At 29.7% G+C, this 21,733-nt stretch overlaps 2 protein-coding genes across 3 annotated transcripts; one reads left to right on the forward strand and one right to left on the reverse strand.

Moving 5' to 3' along the window:
• The first annotated feature begins 644 nt into the window (after positions 1-644).
• Positions 645-15,592, forward strand: LOC100168375 (sphingosine kinase 2). 2 transcript variants are annotated; one of them, XM_008183460.2, is made up of 8 exons: positions 645-1,706; positions 7,589-7,730; positions 10,771-10,968; positions 11,034-11,281; positions 11,343-11,494; positions 11,579-11,783; positions 12,176-12,315; positions 14,539-15,592. In XM_008183460.2, the coding sequence occupies exons 1-8, from the start codon at positions 1,172-1,174 to the stop codon at positions 14,734-14,736; spliced, it is 1,818 nt and encodes a 605-aa protein (XP_008181682.1). In that variant the 5' UTR covers positions 645-1,171; the 3' UTR covers positions 14,737-15,592. The 2 variants fall into 2 exon arrangements, with proteins under 2 accessions (XP_008181682.1, XP_001946576.2); XM_001946541.4 differs by having other exon boundaries at positions 647-1,706; positions 11,034-11,254.
• Positions 15,593-19,171: 3,579 nt separating this feature from the next.
• On the reverse strand, positions 19,172-21,637 carry LOC100164288 (ankyrin repeat domain-containing protein 54). The gene is made up of 6 exons (XM_008183458.3): positions 21,415-21,637; positions 20,853-21,193; positions 20,624-20,768; positions 20,403-20,553; positions 20,204-20,319; positions 19,172-19,527 (listed from the first exon to the last, which is right to left on the reverse strand). Exons 2-6 carry the CDS (start codon positions 21,168-21,170, stop codon positions 19,235-19,237), a joined length of 1,023 nt encoding a protein of 340 aa, XP_008181680.1. The 5' UTR covers positions 21,171-21,193; positions 21,415-21,637; the 3' UTR covers positions 19,172-19,234.
• Positions 21,638-21,733: the final 96 nt, after the last annotated feature.

The following is a 21,733-nucleotide window of genomic DNA, read 5'->3' on the forward strand; positions in this document are numbered from 1 at the left end:
TTAAATTAATGAAATTATTGACCAATTCAAAAATGTTGTTCCTTTTATACTTCCGACGTCGATAATCATTATAAGATTGTATATCTATATATATTGTTAAATGTTATGTAATATTTGTTACTTATTAGAATGAATAATAATTTTAATAAAATAAAATAAATATTTTTAGTGCATTTGATATCTTTAAAACATTTGTCTGTATCTATAATTGTTTTCAAAATTATTGTGGGCCCTAATTTTTAGTGTGCGCTCCCAGAACCAAAAGTCTATGTTCACGCATTTGACGTCTCGTCGATGCACCAATATACGATATGGCACCGTGTTTAGTGTTATTACACTCGTGCGATATGGCGTCGTTATGATTGAAATTTGAAACACAAATTTCTATATAGTACAGAAGTAGTATAGAAGTCTGTGGATTGAAACTACGATGTTCCGATGCATCAACGTATTCGATGCGCTGAATTTTAGAACGCTAGGTATAGCTTAAAAATACAATGCATTTTAGATCATGTTTAATCATTTCGAAGGCAAAACGTATCCACAGCGTGGTTACATTAGCAAATATTATTGTCTTGAACCTTATCAAACTATCTATACTACGACAACCGTGGTTGAACAGTGGTGGCATGATAACGCTGTTGGCCGACGGGCGACGCTGCCAGCGACGGCGATAAGTTCGATTTCAATTTTCAACGAACAATACTTAACTACTTTTGTAGTTTCGTAATGTTCGCACTTCGTAGTTCGTACACGACTGTACAGACTACAGTACTGACTACTGATTAGTGAATACAATCGTACATTCGTACTTTGACAGTTCGAAGGTCGTAACTCGTAGACCGTGCCACCGTGGTTACAACTGTTGGTCGGATGGTTCCAACTCTAAGCTCACAGTTCGTACTTCGTTACCGTGAACCGTTGTTAGCATGATAATTTGTAATCATATAATTATTATTAATAAATAATAATGAAAACGACAGAATTATGGATTTAATAGTGTACAGTTACATTTTGGCGGGCTTCATTTGCGAATAGCGTCTAGCCGAGGGCTTTCACTTAAGCTAACCATCCTAACCGTGCCGTACTGATAGCTTTTTATTTATTAAATAAGTAATAAACATCATTCAAATATTACATAATATATGTCCAGCGAACCCTACGCGCCACCATGGACGGAAACGGACTCGTCGCCCCACCTATACTCGAGGAAACATTTTACGCACTCTCCAGAAAGCAGTACACGTACAAGGTGTCGCTGACGAACGAAGGTCTGCACCTGACCAAGAATGGTGACGATGGCACCGAGAAGACTGACCTGATACACATTCGTGATATAATTGGCTGTAAGTGCATGCGAAATAGTGGCAAGTCTGAACACTGCGCCTGTCGTCCGGCTAAAGGGGGCACAGTTGATGCCACCAGAGAGGGCACAGCAGAAACCAACGAGTGTCGGGTACGAGTGCCATTTGTGGAGGCTGGTGACTGCAGTGCGTACCTAAGTGTGTATGCATTTGTGCTGAAGAATGTTGGGGCTAAGAACGAGAAGCGTGACAAGATGACCGTCACACTGAGGTTCCGAAACTTCAGTACTTACGACGAGAACAGCCAGGTTGCAGCCAAATGGAAAACAGCCATAAAATCATTGCTGCAGGCCAGATGCGAGGACGGGACCATTGTTGCACCATCAGATGACCATTACCTAGGTAAGCACTATTGAAAAAAAAAACATTCTTTTACAAAGTGGGTAATAATGGGTACCTACATAGGTACTTAGAAATGTAGTAATACCATAATATGAAAATTAAGTTAATAAAGTTATTATCATAAAAATATGCTACCTATTTTATATAATATTTTTCTAAACTAATCTGGGTTCCATATTTATTTACCATACTGTTCTACTTACCTATATGGGTTACCTACGGTTACCTACCTGTATTTTGATTTTTTAAAAGCTTTACCTATAGTCAAACTAATTTTTTTTTTTTTTAATTGCAATGGATTTGTGTTCTATTTTTATAATTATTATTTGTTTTTTATCATGTAGAGGTATAGGCACCTGATAATATTATGAATATTTCCTTGTGTATATTTTTTTTCATTTTCATATTAAGATATATTTTGATATTTATTGATTATTTTCAAGAAAATTTAAGGAGAATATTTGTATGAGTGTTTTAAAGTATATTAGCAACATAATAATATAGATTAGACATTTTTGATATTTTTGACATATTTTGAATGTGACAATTTGGATCCTACTTAAAAAGTTATTTTTACATACCAGTTACACTGAATCAAACATTAAGTATTCAGTGAGTTAAGCTAACTAAATATTTTTGTTGAATTATCTCAGATTGAAATTGGGCTTATGGAAGGTTTAAAAGAGTACCATAGTACACATTTGGAGAAAATTCTACATTTTATCCCTATTTGGTATGAGTAGAGCTTAGATTCCAATGCATTTGCATCTTTTTTGTAGAATGCTTGGCACAATATTTTCCAAGATATAAATGCTAATGACAAACTTTTTGGCATTTTTCAAAGTTTTTGACATTTAAGTGTATTTTTAAACGTTTTTAGAGCATTGTTTATTGTCTTAGGTAATTTTTTAACCTATTTCTAGTAATATTATGTAAATATATAATACCTATACAAAGACACATATGTATTGTACTAAAAGTTAAAACAACATAAGGTTTTTAAAGAAAGCTATTCAAAATTATATCTTTCTCTAATTTTTTTAGTTTTTATGCCATAAATTAATTTTTGTAAGGGCATTTTTTGATAGTTTTAAAGCCTTAAAAATAATCATTCCATCCAAATTATATTTGCCATTTGAAAAAAGTAAGTTGTATTGAGCATGGGCAATGAGCATACCAAAAAGGTTAAATTTCTTGAAATTGTTTCAAAATGTGTACTTTGGTATTCTCTTTAACCTCTCAAAAACCCCATTTCAATCCAAAAATATTTTTTGAATATTATAATAAAAGTTCAAAAAATGTCAATCGGAAAATCTATAGATTGGAAATTAAACACCGATTTTACATAGTAAGATAAGAAGTAGTTTAACCAATAAACCGACCTATACAAAAAAAAAAAATTATATTTGCCTAGGTGATATATATTTCAAAATGTGTGTGAGATGTTACATACATTTATAGCCTATTTTTTTCCATATTATCACATCACGTCCATAAATAATTAATAATTACTTTTATGGAATTATTTGATGCAGTTTTTGATGAATTATTAATTATTTCTACATGGTCAGACAGAGATTCGTCATCAGGAGCTTATCAACTCTTGTGTGCTATTAAGCAACCTGAATTTATTTTAGCAACATATCTGATGGCAAAAGTATTTAACATAAGTTTACTTCTCAGTAAACTTATTCAATTTCCAAATATTGATTTAGTTGAAGCCATGTCACTAACGGATAATTTAAGAATATATTGAAAAATAACAGAAATAACGCAGATGAAGTACTTAAAAAGTAGACAAGTAGGTACCGCTCTGCTGTACAGTAGTTATCACTTATTGAGCATGTCGTTGTAATGCATGTGTTATATATATTTTGAATATATACAAAAAACGATTCTGAGCGGAGACGTTGTGTTAGCCATTACGTCTTGTATAAATAATCAAATTGAATAGGTAGTTAGAAAATTAAAATAATAAAAATTAAAAATATCTCATGGCTATAAATAGGGTGACTTTTCGGTGAACTTTTCCTTTTAGATAGAGGTAGAAAAACTTGTTGGGAACCTTCTAATACAATTTCTAACGTTAGCTATGAAAAGAAAAACTTTTATGAATTTCTGAAAAAAAATTTATATAATTTGAAAAAATGATCAAGGGTATAAATAGTTTAAAAAGAGTCAAAATAGTTTAAAAATTGTACCATATAATGTACAATATTTTAGTGATGAGCTAAAAAAAAGTCATTAAACCCCTTTTTCCCTTGAGTAATTCCTGACCACGCTATTGCACCTATTATAATAGTGGGCAAAAAGATTATTATAATTGATTTTGTAAAGTAATACAACATATTTAAGAGGACATGATACCCTCATGGGTTGTCTCCGTCTTACAAATGCGTAACATAGAAAATTCTACGCAAAGCAGAAAACGTGTAGCTACGTTAGTTTAAGAATTAGAGTGAATTGACCTCTTATAAAATCTAAAGGTAAGATTATTATCTAGACAATCTCATTGGCTTATAATTATATTTTAATTTTTCAAGCTAGCCATGAGTATTTTAAAATTGTAAATTGTTTGTGCATTTTAAATTCATTTCAAATTTATATAAATTGCTATGTTGATAACCATCTGAATTAAACTCAATTATACTAAAACATTTAAAAAATATCACCATAAACAATTTCTAGAAGGCTTATAAAATATATTAATTAGTTTAGTAGGTACCTATTATTAGTATAATTAAGTTTTTAATTAAATATACACATTAGTATAATATATGTAGCTACAAGTTACTCCAAAGAAATATAATTTTCCAATATTGATTTTTTTTTTTTTATCAAATTCACTATGATTGGTATACCTAGATGAAAGATATTATTTAGATTTTTCAATTAATATTTTTGATTTACATTTATATATTATAAAGGTATAACACATTTCAAGATATTCAGTACATTATATAAAAAAGTCAAGTTGCTTTTGTTGATGTTGAAACAGTCGTTGATTGTTGATTATTTTTGTTTTAGTCTTTAGTTAATTCTTTTAGACAGATGTTAGTAATTTGATATTATTTGTAGTTAAGTTAAGATGGTGCAGATCATAGTTGTATTTAAAAATCAACATGACGTAATTACTAATAAAATAGATACCATATAATCTATTTTGTTTTTTGTATTTTCCCAATTCCATATTTTATTGTCAGTAACCAGCAAAGTGTGTTAAATACTTACACAAGATTTATTATTCCGGGGATTTTATTTCGATGGATATTTTTGTTTTGATAACCCTTAACTAGGTAGTGCTAATTCATACCTCAATAGCCAATACTTGTATTTAACTATTTCTTGAAAATAAAATATTGAATTAGTTATGTATTATTATTTATTTAAATGGTGTAGTTTTGCAATTTATTTACTTAAGACTCAACTATACTTCATTTTCTATGGTATAGAGAAGTACTGAAGTGTCTTATAAAAAGTTGTTAAAGTATTTTGATATACAGTTACTAAGTTAATAGATGTGAGAGAGTTAAAGTGACACTAATTTAATTTAATACAAGTTTGGTGAAAGTTTAACATGGCACTATAAAATGTTATTGTTATTTGTTTTATTAATCAAATATTTTCATTCTAGTAATAAACTAAGAATATATATTGGCATATTTAATCGTCTGGAAACAGAGGTTGTTACAAAAATATTTTTAAATCAATACTATCATTTATTTGTGTTATTATGTACCATAACCAATTACACCAAGTAATAAATATAAATCAGTACAATTTGTTTTTGATCAATATTAATTATGCATGGCAACTAATTAATAAAGCTTAAAGGTTATGTCTAGTCAATTTGTAAATTAATATTGATTAAAATCCTCTTGGTTTCAGTGTTTGAATTAATAGACCATAGGGTTAAAACATATCTCCTTTTTTAGATGCTGAGCATAGCAATGAATTATATTTATATTCAGATGTTTTTTTTTTTTTTGTTGTGTATGTATCATAGAGTAAGAAAATGTATACATGATTTATAATTAAAAAAAAAATGCTTGTAAATAGAACTTTGAAAGGTGGTTTCTGGTAGCAAATTGGATCTAGTTGGTACTTTTGGGAGGTCAAAATTGAAAATGCCTAGTATTACAATTTTCTACGCATTGTACAATTTTAAAAATATTTTGATTCTTTTTGATCTATGTCTTTATAGAAATTTAAAATGTTCTATTATTTTTTTTTTTTTGTTAGTTTTTAGTTTTTACTTTAAATATCATTTAAAAATGCTTGAACATTTAATATAAGCTTCCTCATAAGTTGTTCATATCAATATCAAAAATACATAGTTACAATATTTTTTTATAGTTGTTTAAAGTTTAAAATGGTGACCTAATTAGTCAATATCAGTGACATTAATAAATTAATTTGTAGCTAAAAATTTACAAAATGATTAATTTAGTGTAAAATTATTGTATACAAAAAACTAAGTCAGTCAATATTACTAAGTATATTTATAATAATAATGCTACCTTATTTTAATGATTTTTCCAAAAATATTGCATTTTAAAATGAATCAATTGTTTAAGAAACCCGATTAGTGTCAAAACCCAATGTTTTAGAAAAATTAAAATAACTTTTATTACTAGTAGAGTTTCTATTGATTCCTAAAATTTGTACCTCTGTTAAAAACTATTTCAAAAGATGCACAAGTTGAGATTATCTTAAAAAATGTAGATTTATAATGAAAAATCCTATCCGGCAATGAAACGTGTTTTCATATTTTTGGACAAGTAAGGTTTCTCAAACGACTGATTCAAAGGTAACTGTGTGTACAAAATATAATAAAATAGCTGAACCCGTGCACTTCGTTGCCCATTAAGTGTACCAACTATATGTGACTCAAACTTTGTTCAATTCGTTATTTAATATTCGGTGTATGGTTTCAAAATTAATCTTAACTTTTCCATTGCCCGGAATTAAATTCTGATTCGCAGCAGTACATTATCAGGTAGGCAATCTACTTGCGGTAGATCGCGGACCCCCGTGCTGTATGTACGGTAGTGTATGATTTAACTCTAAAGTATCAAAGTTATACCAAGTTTGTCGTATTCTACTTATGGTGGATTGATATAATCAATTAATACAAAAACCTAACCTAACCTAACCTAACCGTACTAAAATCAGATGAATAAACGCAAATGCATACAAAAAAATTCATTCAAATCGGTCTAACCATTTAGGAGGAGTTCAGTCACAACACACGTACAGTAGAATTTTTGTGCTTAGCAACACATTCTGCGATTCATTTTTATATTATATGAAATCAACAAACATGCCCGATTAACCAATAGCAACCAATATAATATAATGCACTGTTGCGCTACTGTTGTATTTTTGACATACAGATTTGAGATTTCTTACCTTTCCAGTGGATTTTCCTAAAATTTTATTTCGTAAAAACCTCCTGGCAGTTACGAACATCTTAAAAAAAATTTGAGCCAAATCGGACCAGCCGTTCTCGATTGATGAATTGTTATACATTTTTTACATTTTTATATATAAAGATGATAATATACTTCATAAGTTTGAACCCACGAAGCCACAAATAATATTTTTAAATTACAATAAAATAACTAAAATTGTTATTCTTTGTTAAAATATCTAATTTGGTCCAAATTTGAACTTATGTATGTTTTTTCATACTGATACATTATCTGATTCTTTAAATCCCTTGAAGATCATTACAAGTGGACTCCATTGAAGTTAAATACTGTGGTGTTTAATAAACAATTGTATATTGATGGCTGCATAATTTAAATAGTAAATAATAACTAATGAGTAATGAATAATAATAAACTTTAAGAATTATATATATTTTTATTATGTTTCAGGTAACCATTTATTAGTAATTGTGAACCCAAAAAGTGGTGTCGGAAAATCACGTGAAATATTTCAACGTAAAATAGTACCTATTTTAAATATGGCTGATGTTGACTACGATTTGCATATTACATGCATGCAAAATGATGCTAGGTAAATAGATTTGAAGTATTTATAAACAACTGTTTACCAGGAACTTGACATAAATCTATATGTACATTTGTCCTCCATTCAATTAAAATTAATCCAGGATTTCCTCCTTTGACATCATCCATTGTTTTGCATTTTTTTATCGTCGACACATTAGCCCCAAATTAAAATCACTTTACTTATTGCATGAAGTTACATTTATTAGATGTTTCTGTTTAAATAATAATAGTTCTATAGACTGATTTCTACATTTACAACTTGCTGTATTTGTCAAGAACATTGTATGTATTATTAATAATGCTAATTTTTTTAATTTCTATAATTTTACTACACAATAATTATACTTACTATAATACTATAAAAGAGTTTTTTGTTTTTGTTTATTATGTTTGCGTGTATATATTACATACATGCATACATATTACATATACATTTTGACTATAGGTATATTATTTGATGGTACCCATACTATATGCAATGCTAAATTTTTATTATATTGGAATGACATGTGAAAATTATCATAATTATAATCATACTTATTTGCCTGACTAAATTTGTTGAAATACCATTAAGTTAGATAATTAGCGATAAATGATAAAACAGTCTTTTTGAATTTGTTAAATCCTATTTAAAAAAAACACAATTATTACTAAACAAGAACTAAATTACACACTATACACTTGAATGGAATACCCAAGGACGTAATATTTGTTGACATGTTTTATTCTTATGTTTTTTAATCTTTGTTTAAAATGTGTTTGAAATTCTAAGCGTAGGCAACAATGAATGAATTATTTTTTACAATGTGTAAATTTTTTTTTCTCAAATTGTATCTAATTGATACTTCAGAGATGTAAAAATTAACAAAAACTGGAATATTTTACACAAAATTTATTTTATTTTTTGGTGTAACTCAAAAAACGAATAACCGTAGGCTCTTGAAACTATCACCAAATGTTCAAATTATCAAACTAAATATATATGTAGGTATTTTAAATTAGGTAGGTACCCATGTGTAATGAGTATTACCTTAAAATGTATATTAGCTGTACTGCTTTTCTGAGTATTATGACTTATAATTTTATAATTATATACACAAATTAATATAGGATGATATTTGAGGTTCTTATTAGAGCATATTATTTGTTTCATATTATTATTACTCTATTATTATTTTTTGTGAATACTTTTAGCAGGTGAAAAAATTCTGGAAGTTTTTTGATAGGAAATCTAACATAGTATCGATACTTATTAAAAAAGGAAATTTCTTAATGATAATAAATACTATCCTATCGTCTGCCTCTCATTTTACAAATTTTCAATAATAACTGGAGCTTGGAAATCGATGTATAGTAAAACAGTAATATAATATGCTATGAGATACCTATATAAAAATATTTTACGTATCATTTCGATAATTTGTTTTATACCTACTCTTACTTATAAGTTATAAGATTCTTTATTGTTTCTACCGTAATTTATTGTAAGTATACAACAATGAGATTGTAAATACTAGCATTTATAATCAATGGTATTACGATATTTTCATGAGTGTATACTGCATAATTTCTTATGCGTACGTACTCGAATTCCAAATTTATTTCTAGGTATTCGCTACAACAGACTGTTTGCTTTCTGTCGGAGTTTTTTAAATCGTCAATAATTTTGAATGGTGTGATTTTTTGGATGTCGGAAAATTATGTATTATATTATTATACCTATAAATAATATAGTTTCTTTCGCTATTTGAGATCAATATTTTAATTTTATTGTAGGCAAATATTAGTATTATTACGAGGCGTTTAAATTTTAAAAAGTAAAATGTTATGTACTTGTAAGAATGTAAGATAAGATATTCCTGCTGAGAATTCCGATTTATTACCTACAATTTAGCAATTATAATATATATGTGTGTCCTCCTTGTGCCGCTGTCTTATAATATTATGTAGGTTACTCAACGCGCATTTCATGATATATATTGTAAAGTATAACGTAGTTTGACGTTTCTACGTAATAAATCTCTGTATTATCTGTTTGTAAAAATGTATTGTGTAGTGTGTACACGAGCTGTACCGGAATACCGTATAAACACGTCCATTCACTGATGTACGAAATAAACACGTTTTTGTTGTCTGTCCTACCATATTTTCTCTTAGCAATTTCGGAGTAAAAATTCACACGTTGTCGGATAACAATGATGGCGATGTCCTATCTCCTGCGTATTACCCGCAGCACCAATAAAATAACATACATTTTGAGTAAAAATTCCCGATTTTCCTTAAATTTTTTTTTGAAGGTCAGCCTAGATTAGATTTTAATTTTGACCTTTCAAAAGTACCAACTAGAACCAATTAGCTACCAGAAACTACAACCTAAGTTCAAAATCGAAGCATTTTTTCTACTATAAAGTGTCTTTAGACAAATACAAATAAATAGGTACACAACAACATTGTAAAATAATGAAATCAAAACATTCTTCGTTCCGCTCAGAATCTTAAACATTAGGAATGTAGGACAATGTTTTTTTATATTACATTATTACCTAACTATAAAGTTTTATCAATTCTTAGATGAAATACTAAAATTAAAGAAGGTAATAAGATTACTTCATCGTGATCGTGTCTCCAATCAATGAATGTTAAATAAATCACGATTCATAATAATATGAAAACAATTTCGACCTAATTTAGCTATGTTTACATATAATTTAAAATATCTGGGCCCATTTCAGTTGTTTACAAGTATCAAATATTCAAATGTTCGCCACCTTAAAAACAGCCTTCTAATAAATTGATAATTTTAGAATTGCTGCACATTTCATATCCCTTGTTGTGCCAATGGCCGGTTTTGTACTTAAATCTAGCACACTCTGCTACGAATATCGAAGTAAATATTTTTGAAATTTGTCGAGTACCTACGACACAGTAGGGATGTCGGGATAATTTAACTTACATATTAGGTGGTAGATTCAGTGTAATACATTATTATATTTCAATAATCGGCGTATATTCATCGCGCCTGTGATGATTTTGTCTGTTATCAGGAACTTGATGAGAACGAGTAACATCTATAAATGGGGCCGTGGTGTGGTAGTACTTGGCGGTGATGGACTCATGTTCGAAGTGATTAACGGTCTCATGGAACGGTCAGACTGGCAGAGGGCCTTTGAGTACCTGACCCTGGCCGTCATACCCGGTGGTTCCGGCAATGGGATGGCCAAGTCGATAAGTTTCGAGACCAAGTGAGCTCGAATTTTATTTTATTAAAACTGCAGCAAATTGAATGCAACTAGTTAAACGTTTATAGCGAACCCTACAATCCGGATCCCATACTCATATCGGCGCTAAACATCGTTGGCGGTAACAGGTGTCCAATGGATCTGGTTAGAGTCGAGACTCTTACACAAGTCGTATACTCTTTTTTGTCGATTGGTTGGGGTTTTATTGCTGACATTGATATAGAGAGCGAGAGAATTAGGATGTTAGGTAGCCCCAGGTTTACTATTTGGAGTATTGCCAGACTTATTGGTAAGGCCCACCGATCGTACGCGCTGTGTAAGTGCATTCGTCGGTAGTCGCTGTATGTAAACGTTGTGTTATGTTCGTATATATATAGGTCTAAGAAGTTATCCCGCCCGGTTGTCATATTCCAAAATCAACGATCTGGAAACTGAGACGAGAATGAACAATTACGCGAGATGCACGTCAGGTGATTTCCAAGAGGTCGCCGACGACGAACCAGTGTCGATCGAATTTGGAATGGACCCGGTAATTATAATATAAAGTGATTATAATCTACTCTGTGTCGTTTCTGGTTTTAGATAAATTATATTTTCTATTATTTTTGCGTAGTTAGAGGGATTTGCTGCACGCGAGCGGGTCGAGAGTTTTTCGTCGATAATATCCAGGCGCACGGCGTTCATGTCTGTCAACGAAGCTCCGAGCTTCTCATCTATACCAGATGTGATCGAGGGATCCGAAGTTTGGGTGCGCGGACCTCTATCTAAACTACCTCCGCTTTCTGATCCAGTTCCGTCGGACTGGGTAGTTGTTGAAGGTAACAGGCCAGCTGTTATTAATATAGTTGAACGATTTAGCTCTCGGCATTTTTGCTGTGTATATCGTATGCATGTAGTATGTACCTACTTGAATTTTTCCATATCACGTTTCTTATTTTCAAATCTGATTTTTACTAATTATTATTTCTATATATCCTAATAAAAATATTACATCGAATGGTTTTGCAGTAGTGATCTCATTTATGTCCTAACTTTTAAGCCTTCGTACAAATAAAACTTCTAAATAAAGAAAAAAATCAGATTAAAAATAAAAAAAAACGTAAGAAAGAAAGTAATCTATATTACATTGGGATTTGCTTAAACAAGATGGTTTTTATTGAATAGTATACGAAATTATGAACACTACGGCTAACCTTTGTTTATTTCATAGACGAGTTTGTGATGATACATGCTTCGTATCTATCTCACATAAGCGAAGACGTAATAATAGCACCCAAATCAAAATTAAACGATGGTGTAATTTGGCTGTTGGTTATCAAAAATGGCATATCCAGGACAACTTTTCTACAAGTAAGTGAAATATTATTAATTAATATATTTGAAAATATTTTCAATAACAATCCGTGTTTAGTGGCGCCCTATTAAAAAATTTTAAGATGATTATACATCGTAAAAATAAACTTTACACACGCATACGAGAACATAAATATAATATAAGGCGTTTCTTTTAATAGCAAATACTCGTCACTTATGTAAATTGTCATGTTTCTCAAAAAACTATGGTTTTTATTTTGTAATAATTGTGAAGCATGACACTTAAAATATCTAATTTTTAATTTTTTCAGAATATTTTCATATGAGTGGTAACCTATAAAATATATTGGATATTGAATGAATACTATTTTTATTCGTGACCATTTAGGTTTATATAAAAGGAGTTAAAGAAAAAAATGTAAAATCGACATTATCTAAAAAAAAAACTGTAAAATATATTTTTAATTATATTATTACTACAACTAGTTATAAATTACAAAATTCAACACAGATAATAATATACAAATTATTCGTATTTTATCTATGGCCTTTAGAATTATTGAAAACTCAAAAACCGCTGTAGGGAAAATACCGCTCCCATCTGGGATTTTAATTTATGTAGGTACCTATTTAATAGACTATTAATAATAGAACCAACGTCATGTCTTGAGACATTATATTGAATTTAGTGGCGGTTTACTTATTGTGTACGGTTCAGGCCAAATACAATCAGTGATTAATTATAGTCTCTATGGTGCTTTAATCTGGTGAAAACTAAATATCATATCACCCCAACCAATTCTTTCTCACACTTCCTTGCCCATAGAAAATAGTTTATCATTTACATGGTTTCTAATGTAGTAGGGGTGGATACACCATACACATGAGTTTAATTAATATGGAAAGAGCTGTACATTTTCAAAGAACAGAAATTTTATATTCAGATTTCAGACGTGTTTATTTTATGGAGATACTAACATGTAGATAGTTACAATATAGTACAGATCTGCATTCCGTGTTTTTCTTTTATAAAATTAAAGTAATATACGATTGTATGATACTGTTAATATAATATTATATATTCACATATTATCTTAGATAATATACAGTAATACATTATAATATGATCCAAGCATATTACGGTATCATACAATTGCATAGTATTAGTGTAATTATACCAGTAGCCACAGAATAAATTTAATTTATTTTGTGATGTTGATGTTCAAATGTTTAAGCCTATCAGGAGACTGTGATTCTTCTGGTGGGTGGGCCCCTTCCATATTTATATGTATATTTAAATATCAGGATCTTTTAATTTGTTTCTATGGTAATAAACAAAGCGTTATTCAAAATCGGTCAGAAAATAAAAATATCTGTACCCAGTCCAAAACCATATTTATGTTTAAAAAAGAGAAAGAACTGCTAATGTGGTTTTCCCTTAAATTATAAATATATGCTTAGATTATCTATCACTTGTGTTGAATGTGAACATACTTACTATGAGTTTAATGTTAAAATATGTCAAAACTTATTAAGAGTTTATTGTTAGTAAATGTTGAAAAACATATTCTAAAGTCTGAATCATATCTGTTCTCAAGAAATAATAAATACATTTGGAACTGAAAATAAACTATGTTGGGTATTGTTTTAAAATGTAAAATAAATTAATAATTTTCTAAAATTTATTTGGTTATAAACTTATACAGTCATACATTTGTAAGCAAAGTTATAACAGCTATAATGATTTTTCTATGTGAGGCAAGGGCACACTTATTAAAATGGCCTGTCCACCCACAATGGGCCATAGCGTTAACCAGATATTTATATAATAAGTATCTGGTGGTATAGTATTTTGGAAATGTATTATTTTGATTTTTTTCAAGGCATTGCAATCATTTTAGTATCTCACTGATTGAAGAGACAAACTTAAAAACAATTTATTTCTAATTAGAATGAGATGGTTAAGAGTGAATACATTTGTATGATCCAAATTATTATTATTGATCTATTTGACAATCATACTAAGTTATAAGTTTTCATAAAAATGCCGGTGAAAAAAAATTGACAGTAATAAATTGACGTGCTTTTACACTTTATAATATTATTAGGAAATAGTATGTGGACTATGCGACTAATGTATCATATTAAACCTATCTATGTATTGTAAATGAAATTTACCTATTATAAAATCATTAATTACATTTTGTTTAAATGAATCAATCATTGACAACGTGTATTTATTTTTTTTATGGATCATAGTTTTTGTTGGGCCTATCGTCCGGAAACCACTTGGCCGTACCCAACGTTGAAATGATCCCCGTGCGAGCGTTCCGGCTCGAACCTTTATCACAAGGCAGCCACCTGGTTGTTGATGGTGAACTGCTGAAGCACAGTCCAGTACAAGCGGAAATCATGCCCGGCATCACCAATGTGTACGCACGGCAAAAGTTCTCCTGATGTTACATCTTGGGCAGGTGCTATCGAGCATGACACAAGAGTGATAAATACATTATTCATACTAATGTAGTTTATATAATTTATTATTTGTTTTTATTTTTAAATCCAGAGAAAATTTATCAATATTGTTACCTCGCTCGTATAATATTATGTATATAATGCGTTGTTGTTTCGCCTCTTTAATTACTTGAGAGGTGTATTTATATTTAATTTATTATCATTATTATTATTTAATATCTATAAATATTTATTTTTAATTATTCGTTCTATCGCCACCAGCGACGTTACCATAATATAATATTATGTTTTTTCTCTTTATAATATCCTCGTGTTATGGGACCATTTGTTTATAAAGCCAATAGGTTGTTAAATATTGAATTATAATTATTAAGGTCAAACAAAAAATCATAATTAACATATAGTCATAAACACATATTACGGTCTTGGTGAATGAATAAATTTGTGTTTTTCTTTTGCTCAATCTTCATTGTACCCAGTGCTGGTGTTGGGTTTTAGGAGGCTTTGGACTGAATATTTTACAGTACAAACATTTCAACACATCAATTTATATCATTATTTTTATACTGTAATTAATATTTATGTAAAAATATTATATTATAGAATGTTGTGAACAAACACAGTATAGAATACTAAGAAATTTTTCTCTCACAGATAAATGTTAACATGAGGGCCTTCTCGTCCGTCCTTGATCGTACCTAATCAAGGATGGTAGAATTATTCATTTTTACTCTACAATTAAAAGTCAATTTTATATGTCTATCATTGTGATTATACTTTTTGTATTAATTAAGTTTAAATAATATTAATTAATAATAATAAAGTTACCATGAATTTATTTTGCTGTTTTTCTTTATATTGTTACATACAATTTGGTATTGAGGTTGAAGACTAATTAAAATAATGAAAGTAATTTCATATCCACAAAATTTTCAGTATACAGTGTGTTCACGAAAACAGAGAACACTTTATCACTCATTACCCTGTTAATATTTTTCAATTCTGTTTGTGGGACATTCAACTAGACTAATGGATCATAAATTCATATAGGTTAAATTTTTTTTAACTCATGTATTTTGCGCATACGCAATACAACTTCATTTTTTTTTAATGCTTACCCCTATTTTGAATATTATTTTTAGGTTGATAAACTTTTTTCAAGTAATTTTGATCCATAAACTTGTATTCTAAACCCAAAATTGACAAAATTAGAGCTAGGTATAATTTTTAAAAATATTATTAAATTAAATTTTATTTGTTTTTAATTGCACTATTTGTACGTATTGTTTTCTTTTTACTAACATGATAGTTATTATAAAAACATGAACATTTGGAAAAGACCTATCAGTAATCATTTGTTATTAAGCCAATTATTGCATGGGGAACAAAGACTTGCCACAGGAAGCAAGGGCATTCAACCTGGTGCAAAAACTTACAATGGCGAATTAGGACTTTAAACGAAAATTAATGACTTGCAACAGGGAGCCAATACTTGCAGCAGTGTGCAAGAACTTTCAACAGCTAGCAAGTACTTAATTGCTCGTTGTTGCAAGTTCTTGCTCGATGTTGCAAATTATTGCTCATCGTTACAAGTTCTTGAACCCTGCATGAACATGTACAAGTGCATGTGCAATGTACAAGTCATTGATCGTCATTGCTCTTTGTTTCCAGTACTTGCTCGTCATTGCAAGTACTTGATTGTTGTTTCAAGTCCTTGACTCACCATTGCAAGTTCTTGCACCTGGTTGAATTTCTTTGCTCCCTGTTGCAAGTACATAATGCATTCTGTTGCAAGTCATTGCTTGACGTTTCAATGCAAGCTATTGCAATCACTTTTTCATCATTACAAGTACTTGGTAGATGTTGTAAGTTCTTGCACTGTGTTGCAAGTCATTGCAAGAACTTTCTCTTTGTTGCCAGTCCTTGCTCATTTAGTTAGTATATTCACTTTACTTCCAATAGGCAGGTTTATCACTAATATTATGTTTTTTATTAAATTCCACCACCGTCCATATTTTATAAATGTCAATTTCAAATCTTAATATTTTTTTGAGAGAATATAACATTCTTTCACAATATCTCGTCACTCAGTAATTTATTTACAAATTTGTCATGCAACATCACCTTTCAAGTTGAATTTAAATATTGTACACAATCTTAGCTTGATATTAACCAAATAAATATTTAGTAGAAAAATAATTTATTTTTAATCTTTATTTTTAATGTTTCTACAAATTCAAATATTTACAAGTTAAAACAATTTAAAATTTTATAATAAATTAATAATCAAATAACATACAAATTTAAACATAAAAAAAAAATCACCACCATAATTAATTAACAATACAATACAAATGATAGTCAAAATCCACAAAAAGTTACAAATATTAGATGATATAATTTATATTTTTCTAAGATTATCAGTATTAAATTTATTCTTAAAATAACAAAGAAATATTTTTATTCCTTATATTTCCTATGATATTGCCTGGTGTTACGATAAAAGAATCACTCTGTATATATTTCTTAGATAAAAGCTTATAAAATGTCTAGTAAAAATATTTGACCTGCAGCAGTTAATTAAAATATTACATCAGTTTATTCACCATGAGTATAACGACATAATTAAAAATTCTATCACACCAAATATATTCGCATAATCGTAAACACAGTTTGCAAACATTAGACTTAATCAGTTTTAATCTATAAAATGTTTAAGGCCTCTATATGCCAGGTACAAAATAATTTAATGGTATAGGTTATAACTAGTTTAATATCAATTGTTTTTTAAATAAATAACTTATTTTGTATGAAACAGATGTGTATTGAATTAAATGCAGTAATTGTTAAAATATATACTCTGTGCTTATTGATTTAGGGAAAACTCAATTTCCAGACCAAATTAAGTTTGAATAAATCAGGAATTTTTTGATAAGCTAAATACTTATTTGTAGGAGAATTACAAATTTTTAACCCTCTTTAGTCTTTAGACACATGCTCAGTAAAACTAGAATTTTTTTTGTACTAAGATAGGTTTGGCTTTATTTTTAAAATTATGTAACAAAAACTAAGGCTTTAAAATCAAAATTGATTAACGATAGCAATTTTAAATGTCATCAAAATTATTTCTAATGATTAATCACCTAATCCAGTATTAAATCCTATACTCAATTTAAGTTAAAAAGAAACAAAGTGGCCAATAGAAAGTGAAAGTAAAATAATCACGGTAAAATCACGGATAAAAACTTGTTACAACTTAAGTTATAACATAATTTGGAATTAACTCATAAAAAATATTTTTAAGGCTTAAGACTATTTCAAAAAAATTATTACTTATAAAGTCTGTTGGTTTCTTAACAGATCGCCGTACCCATATGTGTTGTCTAAGTCTAACAAAACAAATTAGTATTCAGGAAAAAACCCTATTTAGTGTTGTTAGCTTAAATATAAAAGTGAATTATTATATCTGTTTTTAAACTTAAAGGAAAGAATATTAACTGTTTGCGTCTGTAAATTGGTTTTCTACAAAATTTTGAATAATGAGCATTTTTACATTACAGTATTTTACTACTTATTCACTCTGTTATTAAAAGTCACTAAGAACACATATTTGTTATGTTCTACTTTTGTAAGACAGAGACTACACAGCGGGACAGGATACCCTAAATAACTATAACTAATATAACATGTTACAATATAAAATGATGAGCATATCATATTTTTTATTTTAAATAATATTATAATGATGATTTTAAAGCGTTATTACTTAATTAGTCTTGAAGTATAACAAAAAAATATTTTAATAAATCAAAATTAAATATTTTTCTTGGAATATATCACTAATGATAAATAAAATTAATTTACTAAATATAACCTATCCAGTTAATATTTTTTTTTTAAAAAAATAGCAATCCAAAAACTATATTATAATTTTTATATTTTTTATTTCACAAACGCACATACACAATCTATACAATTAAGCACAAGAAGCATAATTTATAAGATAAAAGTTACAGAACATGGATTTCTTGAATAAGAAGCCACCTGTTAGTGGCACTTGGCTTGGTGTATATTATATTATAAAAACATCATGATCTCTTTCTTAGTCCGTGGAATTATGATACTTTTTTCAATATAATATAGATTTCAAAAACTGCTTTGTTTTTTTAAAATGCAATAGTTTCTGAGTGCCAAGATGAACTGGACAGGTTATAACAACGGGGTTTTCATACTTTCAGCGGTTTCTTATTTCATTGTTTCAAAAATTATTCTCCCAAAAAATGAATATCCATTTATTATAATTACTAATATCTACAATCAATGTATAGCTCAATAATATTATAAGAGTTCAAATTATAATATTAACTAATATAGTTCTCAAATTTAATTGAAAAAAAAAAATTCCATAAGACAGTATTAACCTATAATATAAATATAAAATTGTATCAATCTAAAAAAAATATTTTTAATGATTTCAGGCTTATTTATTTAGTTTTAATGTTGATAAATTGTTTAAAAGATCTTGAATTTCAGTGCTAACCCTTTCACCTGTATCTGATATTTGTAATCTAGTTTGAAAGGCATTCAACAGTTCTGCTTCATCTGAGCTGTTTTTTTTGTCAAAATACGCTAGCAGCATTTCAATTACCTGTAATACTGTCTGTTTGACTGATGTGCAAACATTACTTTTGCAATGAGTTAATAGACGTAACTTTGATTGGGCCAAGTGTAGAGGACTTCGGCCTTGGGCATCACAGCTACTTACATCTGTTCCTGAAAACGCAAAATATGAAGAAAAAGAATTAGATCATCCTCCAGGGTACTTAAATATACATCTTGGTAAATTCACATTTGACCATTTGCCAACCGTTGGTTTTAGGGATAGTGAATAGACTCAAGTAAAATTCAACTTACAGTGAATCTTATACAGAGTCGTTGTTGTCTATGCAAGGGCCCTTAGGATCACAAGTAAAATAAATCAATTCCAATGGGGCCCTGGGCTAATGCCCTTAGAGTAAAGATAGCTATACTGAATTGTTAAGCCATAAGTATTAAAATTAAACATTTAATGAATTTTGATACTGAAAACTTATTTGAATATGGTATTAGGTATATTTTAGATCCTACAAACTTTTTCCATTTATTTATCTATAAAAGCATACCAAGTTGTTGAATACTTGAAATGTATAAAACATTTTTAAAGTCAAATTTTCATAATCTGATGTCCAAATTGATTGTAGGACCTAAACAAACAACAATCAACAACTTGATTTCAAAATCCATATTGTGTAATTATATCAGTATGTTGGAATCAAAATAGGTCTTTTTAGCAGGTAAAGCAGACTGGTTGGAATCCCTTCAAGTGTTTTTTCAAAAAATGTCCTACCACCGGATGGCAAAAGTCTTTTATTCTTCATTGTGACAATTGACCAAACACCCATTTTTTTACCTCCTTTTAAGAGTAGTGTTACTACATCCATGTGATGTGTACAAGCAGCCAAATGCAATGGATTGTTTCCCAAAGCATCTTTTATATTTGGGTTGGCACCATACTTCAATAACAATCTAAATATCGAGTATTCAGTATGAATTTTAAACAAACAATATTTAATTTTTAGTAATGATACTACTAAAATACATAAATTTACCCCACAGCCTCTGCATATCCTTTGCTTGCGGCCAAATGTAAGGGTGTACGTTTTCTACTGTCCCAACAATTTGGATTAACACCGTTCTTGAGAAATTGCTCCAGTAGTTCAGTGTTATTCATGTTTGCAGCTCGACATAGTTTGTGACTATCTGCAACCATTTAAAAGCCCAAAAAGTGTAAATTATTTGTACTTAACACCAACACTGTACTGTACACTACCTCTAGACTGAAAAGCATTTGACCTCACGTAACCACGACACGAGTGGACACGGCACGGGCCAATATTGTTTCTAGTCTGAGTAGAACCATCTTTCTTCTCCATTTTCATCAACATTTCCGTGTACTCCTGAATGGGAGTCAGACACTGGTTGAGAAACAAAAAACAAACCAAGAATTACTAATCATTAACGTATTAATGACAATGAGAGAGGATAGGGGCAATACTCACAGATTGGAATCTATCCAGCGTGCCCGGAAATGTGGGGTTGGCTAACTCGAACAGGCACTTAAACGTACGGCCAGGAATCTCGTTAAGCATGGGCCGCGCAAACACTATCGGAGGTTCGGATAAAGAGTTGAGGCAGAGGGATAATGGAAAATCTTGGTTCTTCATCCTCCGCACCGGAACTAGGGACATCTCAGCAGACGATACAAGCCTTTTGTTGAACTTTGGCTGGGCACAATCGTCGTTGTCCGTGCTACTCTCCACGCCGGAATCGTTGGACGTCATGTCTTCGAGTTCACGATCACTTGTCCCAGCACGCATCCCGAACAGTCAAAGACATATTTCTGGACATGGATTTGACAGTTGTTATTTTAAAAATGTTTACACTATTTAACACAATAATTGAAATTATTGAATCGTATACAGATCTACAACAGTACAATTGCGAAATGCGAATATTTAAACAAAATGCGTACGCCTCTGTGGCACTGAGCCTGAGCGTCTGACAAGACAAATGACAACTGCACTGTAAACTGTAAATTGTTATTTGTTATTAGGTACTTACTACTCATTATATTTGTTTTCATCACGTTATCAGTCTCACAGTTTATACTATTTATTATTATCATCCGTCGACGTTCTGTTTTTGTAAATACGACGTGACCTCAAGCACGACTACAAAGTACAAACTATAAACAGCCTCAAGGATCACCGTTTCACACAGCTGATTGTATAATCTTTTCCTAGTTCCTATCACGATTAAGAGGACGTCGCACCCGCATGTGTTGTCTCCGTCTTACAAACGTACGACATACCAAATTTTCGTCCGCTAGTTCAATAGGGTGCTGTCATTTTTGATTTTAGAGTGAATTGACCTATTATCA

Source organism: Acyrthosiphon pisum, chromosome A3 (assembly GCF_005508785.2).
Source record: "Acyrthosiphon pisum isolate AL4f chromosome A3, pea_aphid_22Mar2018_4r6ur, whole genome shotgun sequence".
NCBI lineage: Eukaryota > Metazoa > Arthropoda > Insecta > Hemiptera > Aphididae > Acyrthosiphon > Acyrthosiphon pisum.